Source organism: Rhinolophus ferrumequinum, chromosome 21 (assembly GCF_004115265.2).
Source record: "Rhinolophus ferrumequinum isolate MPI-CBG mRhiFer1 chromosome 21, mRhiFer1_v1.p, whole genome shotgun sequence".
In the NCBI taxonomy this organism is placed as follows: Eukaryota; Metazoa; Chordata; class Mammalia; order Chiroptera; family Rhinolophidae; genus Rhinolophus; species Rhinolophus ferrumequinum.
This window is the reverse complement of record NC_046304.1, coordinates 10,836,695-10,857,974: the sequence shown is the minus strand read 5'-3', so window position 1 is coordinate 10,857,974 and position 21,280 is coordinate 10,836,695. Positions and strand designations below refer to the sequence as shown.

At 53.4% G+C, this 21,280-nt stretch overlaps 1 protein-coding gene and 2 non-coding genes across 6 annotated transcripts; all 3 read right to left on the bottom strand.

Annotated features, from left to right (window-relative positions):
- Positions 1 to 4,889: 4,889 nt before the first annotated feature.
- Positions 4,890 to 4,971, bottom strand: TRNAS-CGA (transfer RNA serine (anticodon CGA)). The gene has a single exon. It is a non-coding gene; the product is annotated as a tRNA-Ser (tRNA).
- A 410-nt stretch (positions 4,972 to 5,381) lies between these two features.
- TRNAT-AGU (transfer RNA threonine (anticodon AGU)) lies at positions 5,382 to 5,455 on the bottom strand. Its single transcript has one exon. It is a non-coding gene; the product is annotated as a tRNA-Thr (tRNA).
- Positions 5,456 to 6,069: 614 nt separating this feature from the next.
- On the bottom strand, positions 6,070 to 21,141 carry PER1 (period circadian regulator 1). 4 transcript variants are annotated; one of them, XM_033090287.1, is made up of 24 exons: positions 21,004 to 21,141; positions 15,240 to 15,659; positions 15,023 to 15,121; positions 14,775 to 14,929; positions 14,560 to 14,681; positions 14,266 to 14,467; positions 14,060 to 14,111; positions 13,771 to 13,913; positions 13,307 to 13,385; positions 13,123 to 13,229; positions 12,802 to 12,955; positions 12,606 to 12,714; positions 12,385 to 12,516; positions 12,048 to 12,153; positions 11,769 to 11,940; positions 11,554 to 11,681; positions 11,151 to 11,327; positions 10,284 to 10,526; positions 10,031 to 10,156; positions 8,769 to 9,379; positions 8,135 to 8,321; positions 7,756 to 7,972; positions 7,290 to 7,440; positions 6,070 to 6,883 (listed from the first exon to the last, which is right to left on the bottom strand). In XM_033090287.1, exons 2-24 carry the CDS (start codon positions 15,512 to 15,514, stop codon positions 6,614 to 6,616), a joined length of 4,017 nt encoding a protein of 1,338 aa, XP_032946178.1. In that variant the 5' UTR covers positions 15,515 to 15,659; positions 21,004 to 21,141; the 3' UTR covers positions 6,070 to 6,613. The 4 variants fall into 4 exon arrangements, with proteins under 4 accessions (XP_032946178.1, XP_032946179.1, XP_032946180.1 ...); XM_033090288.1 differs by lacking the exon at positions 21,004 to 21,141 and adding an exon at positions 17,183 to 17,876; XM_033090289.1 differs by lacking the exon at positions 10,031 to 10,156.
- Positions 21,142 to 21,280: the final 139 nt, after the last annotated feature.

The following is a 21,280-nucleotide window of genomic DNA, read 5'->3' as shown; positions in this document are numbered from 1 at the left end:
TCCCCAGGCCTGGGCTGCATGGCTCAGCTCCTCCCTCTTTGTTCTTCAAAGGGAAGGCAGCTTCCTGGGACCCCCTGCGTCCTGGGTAGGGGGAGTGCCGGGAGGGTGGATCCTGGAGGCTTGGGGGTTGGGAAGTAGGAGGACCAAGCTCTTGGGCCAAGGGAAGAATTGGGATAGAAGACCTCTTTATATACCAAAACAGAGCAGATAATACTCCTTGACCTTAAGGGTCATATACTTCTTGTGGGGAAAAGCCAAATGAGTATTATACAAAACTTATTTGTCAGATGGTTATAAGTGCTATGGAAAAAAGTGAAGCAGAGGAGTGAAGAGTGGGAACTGTAATTTTAGATGGTATGATCAGGGAAGGACTCATTGTGAAGGTGAAATGTAAGAGGTAAGGACTCAAGCTCCAGGGACGCCTAGAGGAAGTACACTCCAGGCTGGCAGAAAGGCTTGAGGGACAATGTGCCTGGCTTGTCAGAGGAACAGAGAGCAGCAAGGCGGCTTGGGCTTGGCTGGAGTGGAGGTAGCAAGTGCAGGAGTTGTAGGAGGCTAGATTGGAGCCATAAAAGGAAGGACCATCTAGGCCACTCCAAGAACTTTGCCAGGACTCATTTCTGAGTGAGATGAGAAGCCACTGGAGGCCTTTTATTCTCTTCATTTTTTTGTTTTGTTTTGCTTTTTGGCCCTTTTACTTTTGTATAATTTCACACTTTCAGTAAAGTTACAAGAACTCCTGTATATTCTTTTCCCAAGTCCATTAGTTGTTTGCATTTGCCCCATTTGCTTTATCACTTCCCTCCAAATATAATATAAAATATTTGTTTTCTGAGCCATTTGGGGGTAAATTGGAAACATCAGGCAGGCCCTTTTGCCCCTCGTTACTCAGTGTGTATTTCCTAAGAACAAGGACATCTGTAGCATAATAGTATGTAATAGTGTAATTATCAATATGAGGATATTAAAATGATATTATAATTTAATCCTCAGTCCGTATTCAAATTTCCTCAAGTGTTTCAATGACATTCATTATAGCTCTTTTTTCCCAATCCAGGATCCAATCCAGGATCGCATGTTGCATTTAGTTGTTATATTTCTTCAGTCTCATTTAATCTGGAAGAATCATTTTTTTTAAAGCATTTAAAGAGTATTATTTTAATCAGATGTTTTTCTTCAAACAATGATAAATCATTTACTTTAGAACCTGGAGGTTTCAGTGGAATATTGGTTAGCAAGTAACTTTGGAACATGTGAAGATATTCTATAAACTTAGGTCTAAGTGAAATAACAAAACAGGGTGCTTTGGATAGTTTGGAAGAGAGATGGTGGAGGGGGCAGGGCAGCTGCTGTGAAGGGTAGAAAGAGATTAGTATTTACTTGACTCCCAGTAGGGCAGAGACTGGTCATGTGTGAACTGACCATGCTTTCTAGAATGTCCAAGTTCTGGAGATGGCTCCATAGTCTCGTATCTTCCCAGCCTTCCATTGTGTTTTCATTTGTTCATCTCATTTGATTTGCCATTTTTCTATTCCTTCACACCAGCTTTTGCCCTTGTTGAAAACGTCACTTGTGATCCTTTAATTTTCTTTTTCCAGATGACTTCTACTTAGTTTTCCTAGATTTTTGTCTAGTTGGCTTCCCATTTCACAATCCTTGTTCCTACTCCTCAGAGGCAACTTGACAGCTCATCGTTGTGTGTTCTGCCATTTACATTTATACTTCATACTTCTGAATAACATACATGTACGTATACTTGATCTCTTTTCCCATACTTTAGACACTTTCTGCTGGCTTTCTACTCTGTTCTTCCAGACCTCTGTCCACAGATGTTTCTATTTCTTCCTCATTCTTACAGTTCTATTATTGTAATTTTTAGTTAAATGAAATTTAGTGTTTATATAACTACGATAAGGTAAATATTTTTACATTTGAGTTGCCTTTATTGTGTAATTTTATTTTTCCTATAGTTAATAATTGCTTTATTTTTTGGTTTGCTTGATTTCTATAGTGTATACTAATTCTTTTATCCAAACTCAATTTAAACTTTCAAGTGTGAGCAAACAAGTCACATAATCCATCAATTTCAGGTTAAAAAAATTTTGTTTTTAACAGTCTTCCTTCTGGAGCACTCTTACTGCTCCAGCCTAGGCTGGTTTCTCCTTCTATTTGCTACAAAGCTCCTGAGGAGAATTTCCTTCATATCTTTTTTTGTGTTAGACTCTAAGTTTCTGGTAACTCATGTTGACTCCTCTGTTTTGGTGTAGCACAATCTCTAGTTTACTCTGAAAAGGAATGATGGGTATTTTGGGTTTTTTTTTTTTTTACATTATATGTCTGACAAATGTCTTTACCTAATTTAATTGATAGTTTGGTTATCAAATTTTAATCTGGGAGAATTTTTGTCGTTCTTGATCTTCAGAGTTTTGAAGAGTTTGGGGTATTTTGTAGAATGTCCTTCAATTTGGTTTGTCAGATGTTTCTCCATGGTTAGATGCAAATTATTCAGGTTATGCATTTTTGGTAGGAATGTCACCACAGAAGTGATGTGTCTTTCTCAGTCCATCACATCAGACGACACATGTCAGTTTGTCCCAATACTGAGATATTGACTTTAATCACATGGTTAAAATGGTGTTCGCTGGGGTTCTCCACTGTAAAGTTATTACTTCCCCTTATTAGTAATTAATATGTAATTTATGGGAAGATACTTTGAGATTCTTTAGTACCTCATCAAAAGTTTACCCACTAGTTTAGTGTCCATTGATGATTTCTAACTCCAACACTCCTTCTATATTTATTAGTTGGCTGTTTGCTATAAAAAGAGCTTTCACTTTTCCTCCCATTTATTTATACGATATGAACTTTAGATTCTTACTTGATTCAATGAGTTATATATAATCCACCACAATCATTATTTATTTTAATGCTCAGATTGTCCCAGATTTAGCCAATTTGGCTACAGCCCCTAGCTGCTCTGTCTTTTTGATATATACCCAATATTCTTTGAGCACCTCTTTACTTTCTGGTGCAACAAAATGTTTCAAGATCATCTTGTAATTCCCAACTGCAACCCCTGAACTGACCTTTTTTCCAAGGAGCCCTGGTTCATTTTAGTAGAGAATGATATTTAGTAACCAATATCTGGGCACTTGGTGTGCTTATCACGACTTGTGTATGATTCCTTCTAGGCTCTCTCAGTGGACAGAGTTGGAAGTATATGCATGTGTATGCATTGTGTATGTGTATATATTTATTTCTATACCTATGCATGTTAAAAACCAGAAATTCATATTGATATCCCATTGGAAGAAAAGAGGAATGACAGAATCTTATTTTTTAAAGGATTACTTTGTCCAATGTGTTCATAGTAGACTGTAAGGGAACAAGGAACAAGAACAGAAGCAAGGAAATTATTTAGGGGCTATTGTAGTAATCTGGGTGAAAGATGAGGGTGGCTTGGACCTGGGTGTAGTGGTAGAGCAGTGACAAGCAGTCAAATATTTTACATATTTTAAATAATTGCCGATTGATTCAATGTGCAGGGTGTGAGAGAAGAATTAGAGATTATTTTAAGATTTTTAGTTTGATCAACTGAAGAAATGGAATTTCCTTCCATTAACTGAGATGGAAAGACTAGCAGTTTTGGGGGAGACAACCAGGAGTTTGCTTTGGACATGTTAAGATTGATTGCCAAGTGGAAATGATACATAGGCAATAGGATATATGCATTTGTAATTCAGGGAAGAGTTCTGGAGCTGGAGATGAAAATTTTGGATGTATTAAGAATATACTACTAGTTGATATGTAAAGCCCTGAGACTGGAGATCGCTAAAGGAGTGAGTACACATAGAGAAGAAGTTGGGAAATTGAGCCTTGAGAATACTCCAACGTTTAGAGATCCGAAGATGATGAGTTAGCCAATGAGTCTGTGAATGAACTGCTAATGTCCTAGAAGGAATATTAGAAGTGTGGTGTCCTAGAAGGCAAGGAAGAGAGTGTTTCTAAGAGGGGAGAGTAAACATCTGTGCCACTGCAGCTGAGTAGTGATCAATGGATTTAGCAAGGTAATGGTCATTTGGTAACCTTAACAAGAGCAGCTTTGATGAATAGGGGGGAGGCACCTGATTACAGAGGGTTCAAAGGAGAATGGGAAGATGGAATTGCAGACGGTGAGTATAACTTGTTTTGCAGAAAAGAACAGAGAAATAGAATGGTAGCTGGAGGGAGTCATGGGGTCAAGATAGCTTTTGTTGTCTTGCTTGTTCTAAATTGGAATACATTTCAGTATGTTTATAGGCTGGTAGGAATAATCCAGTTAGAGGGAAATTTTGATGATATGGTAAAGAGAGCAATGTCCTTGAGCCCTTATGGGCCAGATGCAATGGGAGATCTATTAAGTGTAGGGGTTGGCGTTAGGTGGAAGGGTTCATTTACAGTAATGGGGGAAAGGAAGAGTATGTGGACACAGGTAGGTAGGTAGGTGCGAATGCGGATATTGATGGGAAAATCTCTTCCAAATGCCTTTTCTCAGTGAAATAGGAAGTAAAGCTGAGGGAGGTTGCAGGGATTCGTGGTTTGAGGAGAAAAGGAGAAGGAATGAAATAGTATAGAAGAGTTGCAAGGTGAATGGATTAAGGAAATGTAATACAACTGTCCGATTGCACTGAGGAATCACTTCAGTTTGGCGGAGTTATGAATTCAAATTATCAGTTAAAAGCCTTCTAAGTAAATGCAGCTGTCTGAGGCCCGCAAGAGGGCGCTCGCGGAGTGGTCCCGTGTGGCTGAATCCTTAAGAGTCCCATGATAAATGCGGGATCCTCTCCAAGGGAAGAAAGCTCTAGAAAAACAAATTACTTTCTCTTGATACACATTCTCAAAAGTACAGACGCTGTGAGCAGGATTCGAACCTGCGCGGGGAGACCCCATTGGATTTCGAGTCCAACGCCTTAACCACTCGGCCATCACAGCCGCACGCGGCCTTGGGCAGCGCAGCTATAACTGCCGATAACATGCCTGCCTCTGCTGACCAGACTTGCTATCTCGAGATGTCTGCGCGCTTGCGCCCCGGCTCTGCGGTGCTCACTGCACCTACTTTGCATCCGTCATCAGCGATCCCCGAAGACGTAGCAACTTTCCTGTTGTCCCTCCTCGCCCCGAGCCACGGTAGGGCTCCAACAAAATAAGCCTACATCGTGGTTCAGGCACCCACACCCTTCAGAGCCGACAAACGGATGGCGGCTTCAACATACTTGAGGGGAAGTGGGGGCACAGGAATGGATGCCCAGAGAGATTTGGCTTGGTAAGAAGAAGAACCCTTGGAAGAGGTTTAGGAAACCCGTTAAGTTTGCAACAATAATATACCTTTCCCAACCGGGCACAGGCACCGCTGGGATTCGAACCCAGGATCTCCTGTTTACTAGACAGGCGCTTTAACCAGCTAAGCCACGGCGCCGACGGAAAACGCGCTGCGTCTACAGATAGATCAGCTGTTTCTGGGCGCCAGTAAAAGGCTGCAAAGCTACGGCTGCCCTTAGATTTCAGTGACTCATTCTTTCCTGTGTCCCGCCCCCTTCCCAGGTTCTGAGGTTTGAACCGGAGAGTTAACGCTCCGCCCCTCCCTTAGGCCAACTTAATAATGCTTCGGTGCGTAATTCCCGTCCCTCTGCCACCTAGACAGCTTCAGGCCTTCTCCTGTGCGATGATGAAGAAGCCAAACGCCCTCAACTGCTTCAGGACACTAACAGGTTAAGTGGGTTTCTCCCTCCCTTGGGCACTGTGACCCATGTTGGAGCTTGCCCAAGCCCTTAGCCACAAATTGCTTTTCATCACTCCTTCCCAGGACAAATACCGCTGAGATAATGTCAGAGGTGAGAGCAGAGTTTGAGTTAGGTGGAGATTTAGCAGGTTCAGCAAGGCCCTTCAGCTGGAAAGGGTGTGGGAAGAAGAGGGATGGGAATTGCTCACTCACTACAGCCTTGCTGGAAGACGGCACACACCTTCCCACAAAAACCTCCCCTCACCCAACCCCCAAACTTCATTCCACAAAGTCCTTTTTTCTTGGTTTTTTTTTTTTTTGTATTAAAAAATATTAACAGACACAATATCAAAAACACAAATGTCATCGGTAGAGGATACAGCTGAGAACGCCTGGGTCCCACCTGAAGGGCAGCACCAGGGACTCCATGGTCCACCAACCTCCTCCACCCTGGAGCAGCTAAGGGTTTGGACCACTGGCTCCTACTTGGGCCTCGGGCCCTCCTCCCCCAATAAATAAGTGCAGCCTACAACCCTCGGGGACCAGGACTTGGGTTCAGCTGGGACTTGAAGAGACAACTTCAGCAGCCTGTCAGCAACCTTGTCCAGGGGAAAGGACTCCTCACCAAGGGTGCTAGGTGAGGCTTCTCTAGGCTGGGCTGGAGAGTTTCACTCTGTTCCCTCATAGGCTAGAGGCAGCCCCTGGATCCTCGGCTTGTGATGGGGGTCCGGCCCCCTACAGCGGGAGAAGCTGGGGCAGTTTGCTATTGGTTGGTCCAGCCACATTTGAGTTCTGAGAGTTGCAATGTAGGAGAAGGAAGCTTCTCATGCATTCCTGGAGGCCCCAAAATGTAGTCTAGCTGGTGCCATTGTCTGTGGCAGGTAAGGCTGGACTAGATGAGCTCCCACCTTGTTCCTCCTCCTCCATGGCCAGGTCCTGAGAGGTTGAGACCCTGGCCCCAGCTTGGGCCCGGGCCTCATCTCCGCCTTCACCCTCACCATCACCGCTACCACCTTCACCTCCACCCTCCTCCATGGGCTCCAGCCCCAATCCATCCAGTTCTGAGAAGAGTGAGTCATCAGGGCGGCCAGCGTCCTGGGTGCTACTACCGCAGTCCACACAGGCCTTGGAGGGACAAAGGGGATGAGTGAGTCAGGCAAGGATCTCTCACTGCTGACCAGCTAGCCCAGCTCCCCTTGTCCCCCAGCCCGAGTACTTCCCAAAGTGTATTCTGAAGAAACACTAGTCCACACAGATGCACACGGGGCCAACAAGATTGGAAAATGCACTGTACCCTGTATCTAGACCCCACTATGGGACAGTCACAGTGTACATTAGCATAGATTTAGCCCAGAAAAGGTCTACAAAAACTCATGTGGTTTAATATTATATAACCCAGCAGCAAACTTAGTGGAATTATTATCATTCAGGATTAATAATCCAAGTACAATAAAGAGATCAGCCCTTAGCCTATATCCTTTTGACCTGAGCTCAACTCTTCCTTCTCCCTCCTGGCCCAGACTTCTCTCACCATCACATCAAGGGCCCGAGGCAGCTGGCCCTTCCGGACCCAGGAGTGCACAGCACCCAGTTCCCTCCGCTGGTCCTCTGAAAACCGAGGCTGCTGCTTCTGCATGGCCCGGAGCCGTTCCCGGTCCTGCTTCAGCACCGAGGCCATGTCCCTGCCCAGAGAAGGGGTTCAGAAGGCAGAGGTCAGGAGTAGGGGCCAGGGCCCATGAGGCTGCCATACTTCTACAACAACTCCCCACCCACTGCTTCATGCTCCTCCCCTGAACTGGTGATCTGGGAGTTAAGGGCTTCTAAGACCAGGAAAGCTTTCCTCAGCCTGGGAGGAACTAATGAGGGGATTCCAACAAGCAGAGGATAGGATGAGAAGCTGAGAGCCAGCCCCGGAAAAGAAAAACCCATTAGCTGGGTTAGCCCGCACTCCCACCCTGACTCTGAAAGGGAGGCAGAGGAGGCCTCAAACTCCTCACCTGGAGGGCACCTGGTAGGTCATCATGACACGCTGGTCAGCATTGGCCATGAGCAGCCAGATGGGATCCTGGAGTACGTATTTAATGACCTGGTCCCCAGGCTCAGCCCTGGCCTGGGCCGCCCCAGGCTCAGCCCTGGCCTGGGCAGCCCCAGCCTCAGCCTCGGAAGAGTCAATGCTGCCAAAGTACTTGCTTGTGTGGCTGCTCTGACTGCTGCCTGTGAAGCAGGGGGCAACCAATGGAGTCAGGTCAGCTGGTGCCACCACCCCTGGGGCCTCCCTGAATGACACATGTCCAGCCCATTGGCCTTAGGAGGCAGAGCCTGGCCTCCCGACTCCCCACTGTCCTACCCTCGGAGGTATTGGTAGGACACACTTACGTGTGATGCTGGCTGAGGTGCTGCCCCCCTCATGGGAGCCTGAACCAGACCCAGAGCCCAAACCAGAGCCCAAGGAGCCTGAGGCAGCAGAGCCGGTGCCAGAGCGAGAGTCTTCTTGCAGCAGCAACTCCAGGAGGTCACTGGAGCCCGAAAGTGCATCTTGATTGGAGGACTCAGTTACCTCTACCTGGAGGGGGGTGGGAGGACAGGAAGGGATTAACGGATCGACACCTGGGTTTCCCTTCAATTGCTTCCACTGGTTGGAGGGCCTACACAACCCAAGTGGTCTCTGATCCCACTCAATGACACTAGGGCCAGAATGAGAGCAGAGAGCCGGCAAAGAATAAGGACATAATGCTAACCATTTCCAAGTGGCAGATACACTCTCAGAAGTGATTGGGATGTCCCCACCACCTGTCAGACAGACAGGACTGTCTCAACTTCACAGACGAGGCAGCTGATTTCTGCTTCATTCAGAAATTCAGCTGAGGTCTCCCCACCCCATGACACCATCTTCTGGAGATGGAGGTGCCAGGCAGGCAGAGGGCAGGAAGAAGTGAGAGGTGGAGAAGGGGCAAGGGAAGAGGAGCTGCGCGGGGGATGTAAGAGATCGCAGGGGGCAGTCAGTGCTCACCAGTCTGGCCTCTGGCTCAGCGGCTTCCTCACTGGGAGGCAGGGGCCCCGCACTGCTCCCAGGGCCCCCTGCAACAACACCCCCCTCAACACGGGGGGATTCCTCAAGCTGCAGCAGATTTAGCTGGAGTGGGGAGCTGCATCTTGAGTTGAACAGCGGAGAGTCCGGGCGGTGGGGAGGGCTCGGGGGCAGTGGGGGCAGGGACGGAGAAGGTGAGTGGGAGACGGGGGTAGGAGGCCCCTCAGCGGAGGTCTGGGGTATCCCATAGGGATAGCTGGATGGGGTAGGGAATAGATAGTTAGGGAGCACCAAGGCCACCACTGGGGTCACCAGAGGGGCAGGGAAAGCTGCAGGGGGCATAGACGTGGGGGCAGGGGGAAGAGGCTGGGGGCCACCTCGGGGGGAGAACACTGGGAGGGAGTAGGGCTGGACCACAGCTGGAAAGGGAGTAGTAGCTGATGGTGGGGGCCAAGGGGCAGAGGGTGGCACAGGTGAGGGGTGAGAGACATAGCAGGGGGCTTCGGTCCGGGGGATCTGGTGGTGACGTGAGCGCTTGGCTTTGGATCGGCAATGGTGTCGGCGACCAGGGGGTGTGGGGCCATGGTGGCAGCCTGTGGGGAGGAGACCAGGATTAGCAAAGGCCTCAGCCTGGGGGGTTAGTTTCCCTGCTACCCCAACCAAGGAGAGCATAGGCGAAGGCCCTAGAGAGAGTTTGGCTTCTCAGCCCACACAGATTACAGGGGACTCTGGGGAGATGGAAACCTTCAAGGAAGAATCACAGGAGGCAGGAAAAGGGGGATTTATTGAGAAAGGAGCTGGAGAAAGGAAAGGTTACATGAGGGCTCGAGCTGGGGGTGTACAGACAAGAGAGGAATGCTAGTGGATGGGAGGAAGCAGGGTGGGTCCACGGTCGAGTGGGCGGGCGGCTTCAGTCCATCCGCCAAACTCCAGCAGGCACTGCCAGCCTTGGTGCTCCTTCTGCCAGTAGAGGCCATGCTTTGCCTAGCTCACGATGGAGCGAAGAGGTGGGCAACAAAGCCCAGTCCTGAGCCCTGCTTCTGCTTGCAGGGGTCCTCCTTGAAGCAACTGCCAAGCTGTCATCTGCCCTTGAAGCTTGACACCACCCCCCCAGAGTTGTCCCAGCCCTCTTTGCCTGTATTTGGCCCAGAGTCTACTATATAGATTTCTTAATCAACAACAACTGAGTCCTGAGTGGGCATACTTCCTGCCCCTGCCCCCAGGCTGGGCCTGAAGTAGCTTACCTGGAGCAGAGCACCTCCGCCTGCCTGTCTCAGTGCCAAACCCCCAGGCTGCCCTCCTCTGGCTGCAGCCTGGAACCCCGGCCTGGTGGGGAGAGGCTAGCGAGGGGCCTGTCCATAGGCAGGGCCCTGTTGGTGGAGGGAGCACCAGCCTGGGTCCCTGGAGCAGAAATATCTCCCTCAAGAACCCCCTTCCCACAACAATCTGGTCCTAGACCAGGCAGAAGGCAGGCTCAAGGAGATAACAGGTGGCTACCTCGCTCACCAGGGGCTGAGGGGGCTGTGGAGGAGCCATCGAGTCCACGCAGCCTGCCGAGGTCACGGAAGCGGCTGAGGAAGGCTTGCTCCTCCTTCTGTGTGTGCAGGGACAGCACGGCCTTGGTCAGGCCCACAGGGCGGTAGGCATCTGGGGCTGGGTCAGGGGCTACTGAGGGGCTAGGGGCTGGGCTGGGGGCTGGGCCTGGAGCCAGGCCAGGCAGGTCCTCCATCATGATGATGTCTGAGGAAGGCGAGATAAGGGAAAGGTCATTGGAATCATCTCAGGGGTTTAACACATCCACACCACACCCTCCCTGTCCAACAGCTTAGCCAACCCCTGGCCTCTTCCCCGCAGCCAAACCCGGGCCCCGTGTGTGTCTCTTGGCCTCCTCCCAGATGAGGACTGGCCCTGGGCTCTCTTCTCTACGCAAAGCTATCCCAGGATACAGAGGCTACTAAGTCCCCTCCAGCGGCACTGCCCTAGGAAGACACCTCCATGACTTTCATTGGAAGGGAAGCCCACCCCCTTCCCTTCCCTCCCTCCTTTTCCAGGTCAAGGCCCTTCAGGGGTTTTCAATAATCCTTGCCTTCAGACCCTCTGTGGTCAGCACCTCGGAGTTGAACCCCCCCCAACCCCCACCCCAGACTTGGTATGTGAACTGACAGAACACAGGAAGCAGAATGGGGGAAAGACAAAGCAGCAAAGGCTGGTGGGGGTGGAGGCAAGCAGCAGCAGCCCCAAGCTAAGATGAAGGCCTCCTGCTCTCCATTAGGGACAGAGGGGGAGGGAAAAGGCAGGTGGGAGGGAGCTCTGGCTGGGGAACAAGGAGAGCCTGGGCACTGCCCCCTCACTCCACGCCCATACCCGACTCCGGGGGCTTCTTGTCTCCCACATGGACGATGGTGGAGCTGAAGCTACACTGACTGGTGACGGACACCACACTCTCCGCCTTATTGGCCAGGGCGAGCGGGCGCAGGGTGCCTCCCACCACCGGCTCCTTCCGAGGTGTGGCCCCCTCCCCAGACAGCACTGCCGAAGGATCTGTGCAGAGAGATGGCGCCAGTTACCACCACCGCCCCCACCAGGTGGTCAGGAGTGGGAATCCCAGGGAGGAGGGAGAGGGATACACAGTAGGGAGGAGACTGGAGATCTGGAGGCTGGGAGGGGGACAAGGCAGAATGAGGTGGGGGCCCCAAAGGCAGAAGGGTAGAGACACGAGGCCAGCAGGCCAGGGGCAGTGGGAGCAGGGCATGCACTGGGTCTTTACCTTTCTTGGCCCCCACAGGGAGTGGACCTGTCTTCTGCTTGTCATCATCGGAGGAGGAGGCGGTGCACGAGGAGGAGGAGGCACATTTACGCTTAGTCGTGCTAGGGATGTTGCAGCTCTCCAGGTACCTGGCGACGCACCAGAGGACATGAGGGCAGGGCCTGAGGTGGGGTGAGGCCAGCGCCCAAATGGGAGAAGGGGCCAGACTGGCCTACCTGAGGATGCTGTCTAGGCAGTTGATCTGCTGGTAGGAACAACTGGAGGCTTCTTTCCTCTCAGCCTCCTCAGGAGCCACAGCTAGTGGGGCCTGCACTGGAGCAGGGGCTGCCTCCAGCTCTGGGTCTGGGGACTGGCAGGGAAGAGTCTTGGTCTTGAATGTGCCTGTAGCTGGGCCAAGGAGAGAAAGAAAAAAGGAAAGTTCCTCTGGGTTGGGGTGAAGGAAGGTCAAGGGACCCCCAGGTCTCACTCCTTTACCCACACCCTCACCAACTCACCAGGGAGGTGGGGCCGGGGCAGAGGCCGAGCCCGGGACTCAATAAAAAGCTGCTGCCCCTGGTGCTTCACCAGATGCACATCCTTACAGATCTGCTGGAAGGTCACCTGTAGGACAGAGCAGGGCAGCATTGGGGGAGGGTCCGAGCCAGTGTCAGGGGCTCAGGGCACAGTGCAACAAGAAGGTACCAGTGAGGCAGCATGCAGGCCATCATGGGAGCATGACAAGAAGGAAAAAGAGTGGGGACGAGGCGGAGCTCCTCTGGGATTGGCAATGCCGATTCCAAGAAGGACGGGGGATAGGAGACTAGCGAGGTGAAGTGGGAGAAGGACACTCACCGGGGCAGGAGGCCCAGGCCCCTCGGCATCACCCCCGTTACTATCACTGGAGGAGCCCGGGCTGAGAAGAGGGCCTGGGGAAGTCACAGGGCCGACTCCACAGAGCCCCGTGGGGCTGGAACTGTGCACAGGCTGAGGCAGAGCGAGGGACAGGTTAGGTGTTTACAGCCCTGTTCTCCACTCCTTCCTCATGTCCCAAGCCCCCTCCCCTTAACTCTCACCTGTAACAGCAGCCGGTGGATCTGCTCAGATAGCTCCTGGATATCAGGGTCCAGGGACAGAGATGGACTGGGGACCGGGGCAGTGAATACATCCTCATTCAGGGGTGCCCTGTGGGGTGGGGAAGGGTAAGTCGAGCCCTGCCCCGCTCATATTGTCCCACTTCCCAATGCCAACTCTGGGGCATGGCCCACTTACGTGCGTACTTTGTGGCGGCCCAATACAAAGGCCACCTTGCGGCTCCAGGGGTGCACGAAGCCGGCCCAGCTGGTGTCCATGGTGACATACTCCCCATTACGGGCACAGAAACGGATAGGGGAGTGGTCAAAGGGCTGACCAGCCAGCTGCAGGACTGAAGGGAGTGGGAAATGAAGTGAGCAGGAGGGAAAGCTGAGTAAGGCAGAGAGCCGCCCCACTGGAGATCCAGGAGACCAAGGCACCAAGACACATAACCATAAGGGCAGCCATTAAGAAGCACTGGAGACAGCAGGAAGGAAGAACAGAGTAAGAGGAACTCACTCTTCTTGTGGATGGCAAGCATCAGGGGTCTGTCCTCGGGATGCAGGAACAGGAGTACTGGGGCCCCCAGGAGGTCCTGAGGGAGGTAGCCCAGCAGTGGGGCAGCCCTGAAATGGGAGGAGACATCAGTCTTGCCATGGCCTCAGCCCTGGCCACTCACTTTTCCTCCAGGTCCTGACCTCACCTTTCATCCACATCCTGGAAGAGACAGCTGGGCGTGTGTCGTGTGGTGAAGATCCTCTTGTCAGGGGGGATCCGGGGAGCTAAGCATAGAAAGTGTGGCCACTGGGTTTCATCTGGAATAGTCCAGCTCCTCAGCCCTCCACCCCGCCTGGGGCCCAGGCCGGTTAGCAATCCTCCCCACAGCTCTGCCCTGGGTCTTCTGGCCTACAAAGATGGTCTGGACCATTCTTGTGCTCCATACTAATAATGAAACTGAGAACAAGGTCCTCTTTGCCCTCTCTTAGCTCAGTGCTCTTATCCAATCCTACCTCTAAAGCGGGTCTCAAACCTTCATCTTTATAATACCTTCTCTGTTTCAAAATTCTGGCGGGCTGGTCATGCCACCCAGACTCATGTTCTGCCTCACCCCCAGTCTAGAGGCACCCTTCCTCCTAGCCCCACCAGGCCAGGGCCTGGCTTGCCTACCTTCGTAACCCGAGTGGATGCGCTCTGCAATGAGCAGGCAGCACAGCTGTGCGGGGGCCCCATCTGACACCCGGATCTTGGTCACATATGGGGTCAGGCGGAATGGCTGGTACCGAGGCCCTGGATCCCTGTCAGGACCTCCTCTAGCAAGGGAGAGAGAGAGAGAGAGAGACGTTAGGAACTTCCAATGAAGGGTCACCCACCCTCTGCCTCAAGGTCATAATCCACACAGTAAAGAAAGGGGGTATGTGGAAGGTGAGAGGGATCTGCTCCCACTTCCCCCACCTACCTGATACGGCAGAAGACAGACTTCTCCTGGGTGAAGTCCTTGAAGCCTGAACCTGGAACAGACCAGGAGCGAGGTGAGCACAGCCCCCTCATACCCTCCCTGGGTGGAGAAGAACCCAGCAAGGAAAATGGGAGGTCCCTTGGCCCCTCACAGCAGGAGCTTCCTGGGACTGCTCATCCCTCCCCCTAAGCACTTGGGGACCTCACCTGCTGAGGCCCCAGTGCCCCAGGTGGGCAGGCGAGATGGGGCCGTGGAACCATAGAAGACGCCCACATCCTGGGGAGCCAGGAGCTCTGAGAAGCGGGCACCCCGGAACACATCCCGCTTGCAGCGTAGCAGGATACCTGCCTGCTCCGAAATATAGATGATTCGGCCTGTCAGGAAGGAGACAGCCACGGAGAAGGTATCCTGGCAGGAGAGTGAAGAGAAGAGTAGATTCAGGAGCCACGCGAGAGGGGAATGAGGGTGTGTTGGGATGGAGAGACCGGGCTGTGGCTGACCTGGTTGCGAAGTGTGTACTCAGATGTGATATGCTCCAGCTCCTCCAGAGTGTAGGTGGACATGTCCATGGCACAAGGTTCACCCTCCTCCAGGCTCCACTGCTGGTAATATTCCTGGTTGGCTGCAGAGTGAGGGTAGTGGGACATTCTGAGGGGACTGCTCCACCATAGTACCCCCGGACCTAACCACTGCCCTCCTCGGAAGCACCACTCACCCTGAACCTGCTTGACACAGGCCAGAGCGTACTGTAGCGTGGCCAGAGTCCCAGAGCGGCCTTTGCCCCGGCGCTCTGGCGGCAGCCGAAGCTTGAGCTCCCGAAGCGCTGTCATGAGTTCCTTCTGGGTCCTTGCCCGGGCTGACTGTTCACTGCTGCAGGGCCCACAGGGAGAGAATGGATACAGGCATTAGACCTAGAGCATGATCCAAGCCCCTAGCCTCTCCTCCAGCCCTCCCCCTACGAACCTGCAGCCACTGGTAGATGGGTTGTCCTGCTCGGAGCTGGCACTGAGGAGGCTGTAGGCAATGGAACTGCTGGGTGGGGAAGGGCTCTGAGAGTTTGTGCTAGAGAAGAAGCAACAGGTCCAAGATGAGGGGAAAGTGGCCAGCAGCATGGGCCTGTCTCCAAGCTCAGCCTGCTCACAAGTCCACTCCAGACTGTATAACACACATCTATACACACCTCTTGCTGCTCTCTGTGGTTTCCAGCAGGGCCGAATCCTTGCCGTTACCAGAGGAGGAGCTATGGGAGCTCCGCTGAGATGCACCTCTAGACTCGGGCCCATTGGACTCATTGCCACTTGAGCCATTGCTGTTGGCATCCGTATCATCAGCCAAGCTGGAGCCAGGGCAAGGCCGGTGCTGTGGAGGCCCAGGGGATGGGGCCCCTCCAGGACAAAAGGATTCTCCCGCCCTGGAGTCCCCTCCCCCATCAGCCCCTTCTAGGGGGCCACTCATGTCTGGGCCATGGGGAGAGCAGGCGGAGAATAGGGATGGCGGAGAGGCCACAACGGATGCACAAGGGGGCCGGGAGGCCTGGCTAGAGGACTGATGTGGGAGACCCAAGCCTCTGCGAGTAGAGAAGTTCGATCACAGCCAGTACCTGGAGAGCGAGACCAGGAGGAAGAGCTTAGAGAAAGCTGAGCTGTTAACTTCAGTACCTGCTGGCTTCACTGAGACCCTCCCCCGCATGCCCCCACGCTCCTGGAACCGGGCTTCCGACAGGCAGCCTAGGTAAGTTCTATTTCCTGTCCCCATGGGGAGGGGGTAGGTGGGAAAGGGGTCTCTCTTTGGCCTTCCCTTACATCCGCTGCCTACGTGGCCTGGGTAAGTAGAGTCTGAGCAGTTGACTAAAATTATGACTATGGGCCAAAGCCCGGACACTTCCCATCCCCAAATTCCCACCGGGTCCCCACACTGCCTGGCACTCCAAGGCCTCTGTGCAGGGGGGTGAGTCTGTCGCCTCCTATATTTAGGCCTCCCGGCTAATTTTATCCGGGGGCAGCGCCACCCCCGCTGCACATGCGCTGCGACAGGCACGGCCCCACCACGCGCTTCCGCCGCCGTCGCGGTCGCCAGGGAAACCGACGTCAGCGGCTGAGCTAAGCAGTTGCTGGAGGGACCACGCGAGGGCGGGAGGGGCGACCCCTCCCCCATTTCCCGGCGGAAGTAGGGGATCGACCTACTCCCACACTGGCGGGTGTGGCCAGGGGTCGCCCACCGCTAATACATTCTCCGTCCCCAGAGAACCCGGTGGCCGTAAGAAGAGGGGCGGCCCATCGGGGTTCCACGGACTGGCCTTGCTCCCCAGGGCAAAACACAACCGCCACCGCCCTCAGAGCAAAAGCCCAGCAACCTGACGCCCGCCTGGATCCCAGTCATTCTGGTCAAGACCACACACAGCCTTTCCTTCTCCAGCCCCCACACCCTCTCCCGACTCTCAGAACTGAAGCCGGCACCTGCCATTGTCAGGAACCCAGGAATCCTCTCTCCTCAGTCCTCTACTTTTCCAGACAACCCCACCCCACCCCCATCCGAAGCAGATACACTCAGCTGAGCCAGAGATACACAATAGCCTGCGCATAGTTAGTTCATCCCCTACTCCGTGTCCAACCACACCCCCAACCCCCGAGCATTTTTCTGAGCGCCAGGAGAAAAGGAAAGGCTGTGGCCAACAGCAGGAACTAGCGCCGGGAACGGGATGTTCCAGCCCGAACCGGGCTGACATCACGGCCGGCGTCGGGCCAGGGATTGGAAGGGGAGCGCCGGGAGCGCGGAGAGCCTGGTGGGGTCCCGGTACCGGAGCAAAAGCGGGGACCCCCCCCGAGTGACAAGAAAGGCGGCAGGGGGCATGACTGCTGAAGGTCGGGTGTGAGGCCAGGAGAGCTGGGAACAGAAAGCAAAGTGGGAGGTAAGGTAAGCGGGTCAGGAATGCAGACACCGGGTGCAGGGTTGCAAGGAACACCTGGGCCCCGGCGGGCAGAGAGGGAATGGACAGCCGCGAGGAAAAAGAATTATTGGTGTGCCGTCTGAGCGCCCGGGCCGAAAGCGGCACCTAAGGTTAGAAGTGGGGCTGTCCGGCTCGGGGCCGGTGACCGGTCTCCGGGTGGCCACGGAGACGCCTACCTGTCAGCGCGAGGGCCCTCCGGCCGCCTGCCTGTCGCTGTTGCAGCCTGCAAAGGAGTGGAAGCTCCGCAGGGACAGGAGGCGAGTTGCATAATGCCAGGCACTGCCCCTCATTGGCCTCCCGCCGGCGGAGCCACAGGCCCCGCCCCCGATTGGCTGGGGATCTCGTCCTGGCGCCTGATTGGCTACTGGCCCCCACTGAGGTCAGGGCTGTGTCACACACACGGGTGCACGTGGATCTGGGTGCTGGCACTGAGCTGAAGGGCCCCAGACACCACCGCCCAGCCAATGGGCGCAGGACGCCTTGTACAGTAAATACTGAAAGGGAGGGGAGGGGAAAAAAGGGGAGGTAAGCTGCCCTTCTTCCGGGAAAATGCCCGGGCCACAGTAGGTGCCTAAGAGATGTCTACTTCCTGAACTGACCAGCCTTGCAGAACAGGACACCTTGGCCTTCCTAGGGGTGGGGCAAAAAAATGCAGACCGTGAAAGATGAACCAAGCTGGATAATAATGGCTAGTCCTTGGGAGGAGGGGGACAGACAGAAAACTGGCCTGGCCTTTACTGGGTTCTCTGCCTCAAACTTGTCATCATAATAAAGCCCTTTTACCCGGCCCCTTCCTCTGTCACTTCAAATCCTGTTAACAGCTAGAAGGAGGGCAATTGAGGGCCTACGTGTGATGGAGTTGGGGGGAGGAGACAAACAATAGAAGGGACAGTAATGAGCCAGTGGGGGCTGTGAAGGGAAACAAGCAGGTGCTTCTGTGTTCAATCAGAGAAAAGGTCTCCGGGCAGGGGGGTGGGTGGGTGGTGGTGACTAGTGCTCCTCTCCAAAGGATGCAGCCACCCAGTTAAGGCTACCCCCAAAGTCGGAGGTGGGGGCTAAGGAACCAGGGCTACAGGGGAACAAAGGGGGTGGCTGAGAGAAAAGACCAACTGGGACCCTAGACAGAGAAAGGTGGGATGGCAAGGGCTTCAGATACCCACCACTAGGAAAAGAGAAACCCAAGGACATCATCTGTCTCCTTCACTATTCCCCAGCCCCCAGGACAGAACCTGACACATGGTAGGTGATTAATAAAAACGGTGATTTTCGTCCTTAACAAGGATAGATAGGGGAGAGAAAGGGGCTTCAGCAATGGAGAAGGGGCCGGAAATTATAGCCTTTTTTAAAAAAGGAGGAGCAGAATATTGAGTCCTAAAAAAAGAACAGGGGCCTGATATGGGGGACAAAATGCTAGGCTGGGCCCAGGGGAGCTGCAGTTACACAGACTTCTCCATCCAGGGCTGTGATGAGCAGTTCCTTCCAGGGCACCCTGGAGATGTGGGTGGCAAGTGAAGAGGCCCCCAAGCTCATGCTGACATAATCTGCTGTGGGTGCACTCCCTTCATTGTCACGTGGCCTATGCTTTCCTTAACAATGGTGTTTCCCGGTGGAGGGCCAGGGAGAAGGCTCTATGGAAAAGCTGGGGGTGGGTGGGGTTGTAAAATAACCTAGAAAAACCAAAGCAAGAAAACAGGAAACAAAGGATTCAGGAGCCCGGATTTTCAGTCTCCTCTCCCTGAAAATATACCCCCAACTCACATACTGTGGTCCCGTCCCTTGTCTCATTTTCAGACACCTCTTCTCTGGAAACATCATTTTTGTTCCTCCCCTGCTCTCCTCAGGGATTTAGATGTGATCTCCCCGGACACAGGCAGTCCTTGCTCTCCCACCTCCACCGCCTTATTTATTTCTTGCATGGACAAAAGGGCCCAGCGCTCCAGCAGCCCTCACCCGCTCCCAGGGCTCTGGTTGTCCTGCCTCACCGTCCCCACAGTAACCAGGCCCTGCTGCCGTCAATGGAGGAGAGGGGGCGGGAGACAGCGGTGACGTCAAAGCGCAGGAAGGGGGCGGGGCGAAGCCGCCGGGGAATGTGGGGCAGGGAGGTTGGAGAGACAGCGGTTTGGGAGGTGGCCAGCCTAAGAGGGCGGCAGCCAGCGCACTTAGGAACATCATGTTCTCTTGGCCGGTGGCCCAGGACATGCACCCAGGCTGGGCGCCACCCCCAACCCAACGACAGCCGTCCTGTCTCAACGCCAGGGATTCCTGGAGAGAGGATTAGAAGGGGTCCCCCTCCCCCGCCCTATGCCTGACTCTCTTCTCCAGACTCGCATCCGCCCTCCCCTCGGCTTGTTTCTACAGCTCCTGGCAATGGCTTTTCCCCTCTCCCAAATTGTACACATTTGCTGGCCCGATCCCAAAGAGACAGGGCGGGGAAGTTGGAGGCCCAGGTTCTGTAAGAGAACACGCACCTTTGCTCCTTTAGAGAGGCCCCCTTCAGAGCCTGAATCTCTTGTTACTATGGCAGCAGAGAGAGGGAGGAGGAGTAGGGAGAATGGTCTAGGATGAAGAAATCATACCGGGACAGAGCAAATGGCCCAGGCTGGGGCCTGGATCCTGGGGAGAGGGATAAAAGGGTGGAATGAGGGTTTGGGGATGGTGCCGGAAGACCAGAACCAGGAAAAAGGAAATGGGGAGGGAGTCACCAAAACTTGGCAGAAAAACCGGAGAATGTGAGAATAGTTCCCAACCAAAGCATTCACATAAATCTCTTGCCCTATCACTGTTGTTCTGTCATCCTACAGGCATTTTTTAGCTAAATAATTTTTAAAACATGACCCAGGCATTGTGCTAAGTAATTTATATACATTCTCTTATTTAACCACCAGAACAACCCTGTGAGATGGGTATTATTATCCCCATTCTACAAGGACTAAGGCTGATAAATTACTACACTTCACTAAATTGTCTTATAATACGTTCTCAGGCTCTTAAACAAATAGAACCCAGGGTTCAAATCTGAGCTTTTATGATGGGTTGTCATTCTGGCTTTTTAGCCTTCTGGAACCTGTGAGGTGTTACCCAGCACTGGGGAACCTCTACCTCTCAAATATCTAGCTGATTCTGAGTTTGGTACCTGGAACAGACTCCATCTCATCCCTCCTTTCCTTTGCGATATTCAGTGTGTACTCCCCACACACTTTGAATCATCATAGCCCCAGCTTTCACATGCTTTCGAAATCTTTGAGATCATCCTAGCAGCTACCAGCCCTAGGAACTCCACTTCTTCACTCTCCCACCCTACACCAGGTCCGTTTACCACCTGCCTGGGTGTTTGAGCACCCTGTTGGTTCCTCCTCACCTCCAGGGGCTCAGGAAGACATGTGCACAGCCAATCTGCACAACCCCAGCCTCCCTCTAAGGATCCAACACTTTTACTCCCAAGGATGGCTCCGAGGCCCAACCCCTCCGCTTTACACGTAAGACTTCCAGAGCCGTGATGTAACTGGCTCAGAGTCACACAAATCACTACATCAAACCTTTGGAATCCTCCCAACCTGTCCTACCAGTGCGTCCCTCCAGCCTCAGAACCCGTGCCTCTTTCAAGTGCTTAAGGCACATACCCAAACAACAGTTACGCACTGGAACGTCTTTCACCCGCTCTCCGGGTCTCCGTTCCAGTACCTCCTTGGTAGCTGGGGTCTCAGATCCCTCAGGTCGCTGAGGTCTTCCAAGCCCCTCCCCCCAGGCAGTCAGGAGTCCAGGTACCCCAGGGCGGTGAGGGATCTGATGTCAGTGGCTTCCGCCCCAGTCCCTATAGAGCTGAGTTCTCGGTCCCTATACTCCTCAACTATTAGGGCTCCCACCGATGGGATCACGCAGTCGCAGGATTCCACCCCTCAACACACACACACTCCATTAACACTCTTACAGACAGAACACACCACCGGAAAAACTCACACGGACCCCTGCTCCCCTCCCTCCAGCCCGGAGTACTCACCGCTCGGCTAGCATGCAGAACAGTCTCTTCTCAACTACGACCACAGAGACTTGGACTCGCTTCCTCCAGGAGCCTGCCCACCGACTGGGATGCCACGCCCCTCAAGCTTATTGGCCTAAGGGCGCCGATCCATGCCCCGCGCCGCGTGCGGCCGCCGGGCCGCAGCAGAGCCACCATTGGCGCCACCCGCCGCCGCCATCATCTCATTGGTCAAGATTGCCAACCGGCAGTGACAGACACACGTGAGGGAGGGGCTGTCCGGGCGCGTTATTGAAAG

Coding starts and splice junctions, on each gene's coding strand:
- PER1 (XM_033090287.1), bottom strand. CDS start 15,514: ATGAGTGGCCCCCTAGAAGGGGCTGATGGGGGAGGGGACTCCAGGGCG. Junction 13,230..13,306: donor TTCCAGGATGTGGATGAAAG/GTGAGGTCAGGA, acceptor CTCCCATTTCAG/GGCTGCCCCACTGCTGGGCT. Junction 9,380..10,030: donor GCGGAGGTGCTCTGCTCCAG/GTAAGCTACTTC, acceptor TCCTCCCCACAG/GCTGCCACCATGGCCCCACA.